The sequence below is a fragment of the Pungitius pungitius genome, chromosome 9 (assembly GCF_949316345.1).
Source record: "Pungitius pungitius chromosome 9, fPunPun2.1, whole genome shotgun sequence".
NCBI lineage: Eukaryota > Metazoa > Chordata > Actinopteri > Perciformes > Gasterosteidae > Pungitius > Pungitius pungitius.
The window spans coordinates 14,577,977-14,588,090 of NC_084908.1; the positions used below are offsets into that span (position 1 = coordinate 14,577,977).

The 10,114-nt window shown below is 44.1% G+C and overlaps 2 protein-coding genes across 2 annotated transcripts in view; both read right to left on the reverse strand.

Annotated features, from left to right (window-relative positions):
* The window catches only part of fbxo41 (F-box protein 41), a 60,642-nt gene extending 58,920 nt beyond the window's left edge, over nt 1-1,722 (reverse strand). The window contains exon 1 of the mRNA XM_062564388.1: nt 1,378-1,722. The gene's annotated coding sequence lies outside the window, so the exon portion shown is untranslated. The remainder of the gene's footprint in view (nt 1-1,377) is intronic.
* Nucleotides 1,723-5,036: 3,314 nt separating this feature from the next.
* On the reverse strand, nt 5,037-9,627 carry mogs (mannosyl-oligosaccharide glucosidase). The gene is made up of 5 exons (XM_037472745.2): nt 9,497-9,627; nt 8,604-8,967; nt 7,995-8,218; nt 7,706-7,899; nt 5,037-7,116 (listed from the first exon to the last, which is right to left on the reverse strand). Exons 2-5 carry the CDS (start codon nt 8,950-8,952, stop codon nt 5,355-5,357), a joined length of 2,529 nt encoding a protein of 842 aa, XP_037328642.2. The 5' UTR covers nt 8,953-8,967; nt 9,497-9,627; the 3' UTR covers nt 5,037-5,354.
* Nucleotides 9,628-10,114: the final 487 nt, after the last annotated feature.

The following is a 10,114-nucleotide window of genomic DNA, read 5'->3' on the forward strand; positions in this document are numbered from 1 at the left end:
TTAAACCATAGATGTAATTATATTAAAGTGTCTGTTAGCTGCCCCGCTACCACAAGCGCCCCACGTCAGCTGTTCGCATTAACTCAGCATGTACCGAACCATATTCTCATGTAAAAAAACTAAACATGACAAATTAAATCACTGCTCCTGCATACTGAACAAATATTACATCCTGGATTCAATAAATACATTTTAAGTCACATCAGGAGTCTTATTAAATAAGTTGTGGCGATGTACAAAGTGCAAAACCGAAATAGAGGTGAAAATAAAAAGATCTGCTGTGCTGGGAATCGAACCCACATCTCCAGCGCTGGGGGCCAGGTGCTCTGCAGATGAGCTATGTGCTCTGATACAACTTATAATTCGAAACGTCCCTCAAATAGGATTGGTGACTCTCTTGCAAAACTACAGGGAATGTTCACACTAAAGAAATTATAACTGACTTCTTGTTTGTTTTAGAGCATAGTCGTCAGTGACTTTTGCTTCAGTGAGCAGAGCAAAGACAGTTTATGGAGATCGCAGAGTAAACGTGTTCGCATCTCCACCAGTATGTGGCAGAATACGTGTATTTAAACCATAGCTGCCCCGCTACCACAAGCGCCCTCCGTCAGCTGTTGTCACGGACATTGCACTTTAGAATGTATATTCATTAACTGAGCATGTACCATATTCTCATGTAAAATAACAAAATATGTTAAGCATGACAAATTAAATCACTGCCCCTGCATACTGAACAAATATTACATCCTGGATTCATTAAACAAATTTTAAGTCACACCAGGAGTCCAATTAAATAAGTTGAGGCCATGTACAAAGTGCAAAACCTGAATAGAGGTTACTTTGAACAGAAATACATTAAGTTAAAGCTGGCGAACTCTCGTGATAACAAGTAAGTTATATTCAATGTAGGATTCAATTGGAGTTTAGAACAATTGTTTCACACTGAAACGTTTCCCCATCTTTATGACCAAGATTCAACAGGGGCACACCGGTCCTACTCAATAGGAGATATTCTCACTGAAGGGGGCTCATTAACCAGAACACAACAGATAAATCCCCTGTAACAACACACAAGCACCTCCAATGCGTTTTAATGTCATTAGCAACAAATAGCCATAGATGCGGTAAACGACAGGCCAAGCTTAACACTGTTGCTCTTAACTGAATGCAGGAAAACATGCATTCACATCATTCAAGACTACCCATAACGAAGAGGTCCGTGCATACAATAAAGTTCAATGTTATTCACACTGCGTCCTCAGTATTATGTCCACCCGCAGTTCACAGTTCTACCCGTTCAGTTAAAAAAAAGCTACAATCCGCTGCCCACATTGCTGTTCGTGGACAAAGTGGAGTAACATGTGGCAGGGTACTTACTCACAAACGTCTGTTAGTGGCGTGGGAGAGAGAGGGGGAGAAAGCCGGTGAGCTGCGGTCACATCACGGGCTGTCGAGGCGAGGCGGCTGGCCGTCGTTGTTTGCTGGCGCGGTGAAGCCTGCGGCGTTGGTGAGGAGCTAATAAAGTTGCTAAAGTTAGCTAAACACTTCACTAGCTAGCGAGGAGACCCCACATAGCACTACACGAGCTATATTTTGCTAACCGCGGCGCCGGATGATCTTCAACGCCGGAGGTGACGCGGACCCTGAACTTAACTTGAAGCTAAACTTGCAGTTGCCAGACGTATCCTACCGTCCCGTGATTGTGAACGCGGTCCCCGCCATTCTTCCTCCTCCTCGCTCTTTGTCTGTCCCGCGTCCCGCCCCTCTGCTCGCCTGGGCCATAGACATGTATAGAAAGGCTAGATGGCTTACCGGCGCTGAGAGCCAATGGGACCCGACGACGTCACACGGCGGCCATCTTAGGACAGGACCGCTCGTCCAGTTATAACATTAAAGTCTACTGTGCATGTAGTGCTGAAATAACTATATTTTGCTCAATTTTCAACCGATTTTCAAACGGCTTGGTGTGTCATAAACGTCAGGGATGCGGCTATTTGACTGCATACTAATACTACATACTGCATACTACATACTTTAAACATCGCCATGAGCAGAGCAGGCAGTTTATGGAGATCGCAGAGTAAACGTGTTTGCATCTCCACCAGTATGTGGCAGAATACGAGTATTTAAACCATAGATGTAATTATATTAAAGTGTCTGTTAGCTGCCCCGCTACCACAAGCGCCCCACGTCAGCTGTTCGAATTAACTCAGCATGTACCGAACCATATTCTCATGTAAAAAAACTAAACATGACAAATTAAATCACTGCTCCTGCATACTGAACAAATATTACATCCTGGATTCATTAAATACATTTTAAGTCACATCAGGAGTCTTATTAAATAAGTTGTGGCGATGTACAAAGTGCAAAACCGAAATAGAGGTGAAAATAAAAAGATCTGCCGTGCTGGGAATCGAACCCACATCTCCAGCGCTGGGGGCCGAGCGCTCTGCAGATGAGCTATCTGCTCTGATACAATTTAGTGGTTTGAAACGTCCTTCAAATAGGATTGGTGACTCTCTTGCAATACTACAGGGAATATTCACACTAATATGGTTATAACTGACTTCCTGTTTGTTTTAGAGCATAGTCGTCAGAGACTTTATTTGAAGTCTCCCTTTAATACAATTGTTAAAAAAATCACCACAATTGTAGGTCAAACATGGTGCCGGCGCCGCTTCGTCGAAAACTTCCAGGGGGCGCAATGGAGGGATTTCTTAGCATTTGATCCAAAACTCTACATCAGGTCTGTAAAGGTCATCACCTAGGACACTCAATGAGCTTTCCAAGAGTTTTGGAGTTTGCCAAGGCTCAGAAGATGTGCTTGAACTTTCATGCGAAGATGACGTCGTCACAGCAACAAAGTTGGTCCAAAACTCCCAATTCTCACTGTGAGCCATCGTCACAGTCTTACGTATTATATTCCCAGATTTGAAGTTGATCAGATTAAAGGGCTAGGAAATGGACATGTAAATGTAGAAACTTTGCATTGACGTAAGCCAATAGGTGGCGCTATACTTTTTCGAAAATCACTGCATGGCATTACTTAAAGGCCTACACAAGCATCATGAATATACATTTCTAGCCAGAAATATCAATGTTCCTTGGAGTTATACCATTTTACATTTTTGAGAAAAATCGTCAAAAATCGTCCAAACTGCACGCAAGCTCACGGCCAGGTAGTTTTATGAAAACTCTTGATTTTAATAACTTTTGACCCCAAGGGGGTCAGGATCAACTTGCCCGATTTTGAAATCGATCGGATTTAAACTCTCGGAGGAGTTCGTTCGTTTGTAAAACCAAAATACGGTGGAAATTGCGAAAAAAAGGCCAAAATACAGTAAATCACCATAGCGCCCCCTAATGTTCGATTTTTTTTTAATTCTCAGGGGAAGTTCTAGGACCCAATGTGAACATGTCCTAAAGATTTGGTGGCGACAGGCCTTTTACTTTTTAAGTTATTGGTCTTTCCTTTTTAGGCCACACCCCCGACAAATTGATTGGTCCATCAATTAAAAACTAAATGAGATATCAACAAGCTTTTGATAACTTTTGATGGCATTGAGCCACTGATCATTTTGGTGAAGATTTCGTCAAAATCGGACCAAGCGTCTGGGAGGAGTTCGCAAAAACGTGTTTTTCACAAAATTCAAAATGGCGGCCATAAAACGGTAGGCGCATTTGCATACCATGATTGACTTTTTTGTAGAGCACATCCAAGAGCACCTGTGTGCAAAATTTCAAGTCAATCCGTAAAAGTGGACAAAAATGTCCCCAGAGGCAGCACTTTAGGGGGCGCTAGAGAGCACTTTTTTTCATCGCCAAATTGCGCGACCCCAAGAATATATAAATTTTTCGCACTTCTGAAGCGCACGCAAAAATTCAAGAGTTTTTGAACATGGCAAAGGCCCCAAAAGTGCGATTGAAGTGGTGAAATAATAAGAATAATAATAATAATAATAAGAAGAATTCTTGCAATTTCAATAGGGCTTTCGCCCGACTTTCAGTCGGCTCAGGCCCTAATTATTTTAACCGTTTATTGTTTTTAACAAACAGTCACAGTCAATGTTGTATTCCCTGTCGGTCAAACCACAGGCTGCGTGTACAAAATATGGCTGCTTTCATAAGCGATCATTTAAGAAAACACTGTAAAGAACCTTTTTTTTTTCCAAAGACTATACAAACAATTAAATATCAAAATTACCAATCATTAAGACGGAGATGGGAACATTTATTTAAGCGAATAATGACCCTCATTCATTTGCCCAGTTAGAGACTTGTGAGAAATCTAATAATTGTTCATTTACAGCATCACACATACAGTGTGTAAGCATGAACCCTCCCTCAGAGAGGTGGACCTGTGGTTTCTTATGTATTAAAGAGCAGTTTTGCTTTTCCATAATAAAAAGTTGCCTTGAGAAGCAATGAAGTTGCATGAAAGATATGACCTCATTAAGAAATGAAAATTCACCAGTTTCAGACTCTCGCTCTTTGTCTTAAAATTAGATCTTATATATATATATATATATATATATATAATATACACTAATATATATTAGTGCAGTTGTCACACCATGTCTCATTGCAGTTACTATGCATGAAAGTTTCTCTCCTCAGTCAGACAGAAGTGTGCTGGAGAGCGTCTTAAGAAATGAACGGTAGAAGCAGTGAGCGCCGCCCACGAGCCGCTCGGACAGGCGGCAACGCAGAAGATGCTGTGTGGGAAAACCAGCTCTAAGAATTAAGGATTTATTTTGACCAGATATACAGTTACTGATTGAGGGACAGCGCAGAGAACAGCCGAGACGTTTTTGGAGAGTTTTATTTTGTTTCTATATAATGTTTAAAGAGTTTTGTCACAAGGAGTTTAAGTATGGGCAATTAAGCCCATCTTCATTAAGCAAAAATGAAACTTAAAATCAGATGGAAGTATAAGTTGGTTTAGGCATTATGATATTTACTGACTTTATAGTCTCTTAATTAATCTGTCGTAGAGAAAACTGGGAAACACATTTGTTTCAGTGGACTGCATACTTTCAACATCCACATAATGAGGTGGCAAGTGTTTCTTTAATGCATCTTGAGTATAGAACTCAAGCACCAAGCAGTGATTGGCGTCACACAAAGTAAAGGCCGCTGCACCGAAGACTTTGCCGTTCAGATGATATCTGTGTGAAGCGTTCTCTTCCATCTTATGCTTCATTGAGTGGAAATGTATGATCCTAAATGCTTCATTTTTTTCAAATGGAAGATATAATTACAAAACCAATGATATTTACACCCGAGCATGATCACATCCAGATAAACGAAAGCCAATACCTTAGAAAACACGACTTGAAGCCTGCCGCTCATCAGTACTGTTCGGCCATCATTAATACAGTCAGGGCTGACCAGCCGGTGAAGGGGTGGCTTCCTTGGCCCCGACCGGTGCCGTCGTTGTACTGTTCCCAGACGTACCCCGTTTCAGCATACTGTCTGTGAACATTATTGATGAGGTTAGTCCTGAGCTCCTGGTACAGAGCGGCTGCCTTCTCGCGGTGTGGCCCGTCTGTGTTGCCGTAGTGGTGCAGGGCTCTGACGGCCAAGTAGTTGACGTTAATCCATATCGGCCCCCTCCAGTAGGGGGCGTCGTGTTCTGTGTTTCGCTTCATGTACAGCGGATCGGCTTTAGAGAGCGAACGCAGGCCGTAGGGCGTCCACAGCTTGTTTGAGTCTCTCATGTCACGGAAGATGTGCTCTAGTTTGGGGGAATCCGGGGTAAGAATGTGCAACAAGAAAGGAAACAAGCTAACGTAACCCAACGCATTGACGTACTGGAGCTTGGGCGCCCGGCGGACCGAGCGCACAAGACGTGCCACGGGGAACTGGTGGCGAGGTTGCCCGGGAGGCACGTACACCTTATCCTGCTGCAAGGACACAGCCTGGGTGTGGTTGCCGAAGTCGCTGAAAGCGCCGAGTTGCTCTGACCAGTGGAGGTCATTCAGCAGGTCGTTGTCACTGAGCACCTGGTGGGCGAGTTCGAAGTCGCGGTGAGACTCGCCTAGGAGCCGAGCTATACTCGCCATGATGCCCGAGGACAGGGCCATCCAGCAGCGCAGATCCACATGGCGCTCATCTGCCGACGGGTGCGAGGCCCGAGGGTAGTCGTCCAGCCCCGAAGTCAAGGTCTTGGGATTGAGGAAAAGATTGGTGTCCCTGTCGCGTCCGCGCCAGCGGTAGGAGTTTGGCAGAGACCCCGTCTGTGTGGTGTTGTACCATTCAAACCACGTTTTCAGTCGGGGGAAGAGCCGTCGAAGGAAAGACAAGGTCGGTCGAGACGCCGGCTCTTCCGAATGTGACGAGAGCTGCTCGATGAGTTGCTGAAGAGCCAGGAAAAGGGTAGGTGGGTTGGCGTTCTCGTTTCGCTGAACGACAAACTCGGCGGGGACTTTGCTGCGAGCCTCGTCTCCCAGGATCTGCTCCCGCGGGATCCAGCCCTCCATGTTCATCAGGTCTATCCAGTGGGCAATAGCCTCCCTCGTCACTTGGGGATCCCACTTGCTCAGCAAAAGCTGGTGAAAGCCCTCGTCCCAAAGGAACCCTCTCGGAAAGAAAGAGCGCGATGGCACGGCGGTAAATAAAGCTCCTTCAGGGTAGAGGAGCGGGTATTCATTGTAGACCGACTGTACCACGGACTCGCCGTAGAAGTAGCCCATTCCACCCAACATGTTGCTGAGCGCTGCCTTGCCAAACTTAACCTGCGACTGGCTGAAACCTTTGCTTTCGAGGCCAAAAGTCTTCTCGAACTTTGAGTCGAACTCGGCTTTCCTCCTCTCCAGCTCCTGAGTCATGACTGAGCCCACAAGCTGGTTGGGACGTCTGTGGAAGCTCCCCGACTCAAACAGAACTTCGATCTGGAACGGCATCTGGACGGTCACCTGGTGGACCACAAAGTCACTCTCCTTCCGTGTATCAGCAGGGTTCGGTTGGTGGGGGGGCTGGTAGGTGTCCACGGCTATGTAATGCCTTTTCTCACCAGAAGGAGGGCTGTAGATAAACCTACGGTTCAGACTTTGCTTCACAATGTCAGTCAGCTTCTCCAAGCCAGGAGAGACAGTCTGAAGATAGTTGTAGCTGGAAATAAAATGTTTAAAAAAACTCATGAAATCACAGGTGCTGGTGTGGATGAGTGAACATTGCCTCACAAACACTTCAACACACATCTTTCATGAATCATAATTCAATCAATCAGTGCATACAGAAAATTTGTATTTGCTATACCAGTCCTCAAGAAGAGAAGCTGCTTGTCTTCAGACCAAATATTTCATTTGTATCCGTTATAATGTATATTAGTATGTTCAAAAACAATAAAGAAAACCAAATTCCTCTAGTGTGTTGGGGATTAACAAATGTATGAAACGAAGCTGAAAATTATGCTTTTGCTGCCATCTCATGGTGAGATACATTATTTTGTAAAGAATGTAGCTATGCAGGTTTACACATTGGGACATTACCACCGAAGGACGGATTCGGGGAACCAGGGAGATCCAAATGATTTGCAGATTTTTTGGGTCACTCACATTGTATTTTTCTGCATAAAATAAGTTGACTAATCTCACACTTTAAATCATTGCATGCATTTTGTATGCATCTGTTCCTGCCTAATTCATGATCCCCCTGAAACTGTTGTCGTAACCAAACACTTCTGTATTGATGCACTTACGTTGCATATTTGGCACTGGATAATTCCCCAGTAACTGGCTTTCGGAAAGTGATCTTAAAGTTTCCAAGTTCTTCGGAGAAACCGGTGACGGACGCCAGGCGGTTTCCGTCCTCAAGGTGAGCCTCCAGTGAGCCCTGGGTGTCTGTTGCTGTGTAAAACATTAGGGAGAGGACTGGCGCTTGAGGGGCCGAGCTCTGGTGGGTAAAGACAAAAATCATACAATTATTAAAACTTTCAATGGGAACGTCTGCTCATGGGGCTAAATAAAATTTAAAAAGTGAGCACTCACATGCTGTTTGGCAGTGACCCTCCATGTCCAGTCTCCCCCGTGATCCCCTCCCATCCTCTTGACGAACTCTGTCGTTAATGTGAAATCGTTGTCACGGATTTCCTGGACGCCAAAGGTGAGGCCGTCATGCATCAACCAGCCGTAGCCCTGCAAGCGGTCCCCTTGCTCACAGGTGTGCCTCAGGTTTACATCCATGTCAGCAAACTGACGCATCCACATCATACCTGGGGAAAAACAAGGAAAGTCAAGTTATTTGGTTCTTTTGAAAAACAATTTTATTTGCAAAACATTAGTCAACAGTTTCAGGTAAAAAGGGTGGGTCATAAACTCACTGGATGCATGGAGCATGTTATCGACCAACTGGGTTTTAAGAATGGCGGTGCTTAATTAACTGTTGCACCTCAATATTGTCAAATGTAGTACACTATGCTAATATCTAATAAACAACATTTGTCGTCCAAATTGACTGACAGGGTAAACTGTGTCAACCGCCTGGGATTGTTTGCCACCATTTATCCGATCTAGTGCAATTAAAACAGTCAAGATTTGAATAGTGCCACAAAGCAAATATTTTGTCAAAGCAAACTATTTACAAACGCGTCCGCCCACCTGTCACAATCGACCTGGAACTCCTGGTTTTCATGCCAAAATACACCTGAGGCCTGTATGAGCCCCAGAACCTCTCTGCGGAGACCGGGGCACTGCTGCTGTTGGCGTCCAGGACACGAGGTGACGGGTGCAGGGTCACCACGCGCTTTGCCAGGCTCGAGCGCATGTGCAGGGCGTAAAAGAACCAGGCCAGACTGAATATGCAAAGGCCAATGGAGATGTTAATGAATACTTTGCCAATATCCACTTTCTTCTTCTTCTCTTTTCGGTGAAATGCAGGGGGCTTGTCGTCTTTCCGCAGTAGGGGAACAGCTTCACCCGTCACCACCCTCTTCCTCTGCCTGCCCATCCTGCCTTTCTCAAGCTGGAAAAGAGAGGGAGGAAGATATCTTGACGTAACGCAACGGTCTAATATCAGTATATCGCCTACAGTTCAATTAGACACTCCACTCTGATGGTCTACATTAACCAGTGCTTTCTTTTACACTTATTAAGCGTCCAATTTCTCTTTATATAATGAATATGCCCGTTAATAATAATACATACATTAAAATACTGTATAGGTAAGAGTAAGGCTAACGGATGATATTACAGCATCCACGGTTTTGTAATTAGACTTTACTTTGCATAGTGTCTTCAAACTAATTATCGTAAAGTCCTAATCACCAACACCTGTTTGAACCAGAGCCGTTTGTACTGAGGTAACTCGCCACTAAACACAGCCGTTACGTTGACAGCAGGTTGCACGCTACTCCTCAGCAATGCTAACGTTCGTTTTTACTCAAACCGATCGGTTGGCGCAACACAACGTGACTTTAATTGGTAATGAAATAGAAATCACGGAGCAAGTAGAAAGTTTTAGCTTAAAGTAAACCCAGTGAAAGCATACTAACCTGTGAAGGTACCAGAGTCTCAGCACCTCATTCTACGATGCTAGCTTGCTAGCCACTTCCTGGTTAACCTTTTTTTTCTAAAACGATGTCACGACCCTCCCTTCCTTTCCTCTGATTGGCTAATTCTCGGTGACTTCGTAGGCCTGACAGTTGGGTTGGTTAGGTTTGTTGCAAGAGGCGTCAGATTGGTTTAAATAAGGAGGATAAGCCAACCGGAGGCAGAGTAGGGCGGGCCATACCCTCACTATTCTAGAAAAAACAGAAATCTGTATTTCACTGACGTGTACTAGTATTGCATACTAACTAACACAGTAACTCACTTGGCACTGGATAATTCCCCAGCGTTTTCTTGAGTTTTTAAAAACCCCATATTCTCCCATAATGATCCATAAAGATGTGAAATCCTGTAATTAGGAGAGTAACTATTTGATGACTCCATAACCTTTAAGTATTGAAGTATCTTCTTCCACTACACACAATGTACCACTAATAAGTAATCCAGTGTATTTGCAGGTTATGTTATCAACTAGTTGTCCTGTGAAGTGCATGTTTCTAGAAACCATTTATTATCACTATAAGCATATAGTTGCCACAAATAGAAAAGAAAAACAATCCAAG

Excerpts from the sequence above, each read along its gene's own strand:
- mogs (XM_037472745.2), bottom strand. The coding sequence starts at position 8,952 with ATGGGCAGGCAGAGGAAGAGGGTGGTGACGGGTGAAGCTGTTCCCCTA. Across the intron at positions 8,219-8,603 it reads TTCCAGGTCGATTGTGACAG|GTATGATGTGGATGCGTCAG; the intron begins GTGGGCGGACGC and ends GTTTTTCCCCAG. Across the intron at positions 7,117-7,705 it reads TCCAGTGCCAAATATGCAAC|CTACAACTATCTTCAGACTG; the intron begins GTAAGTGCATCA and ends TTTTATTTCCAG.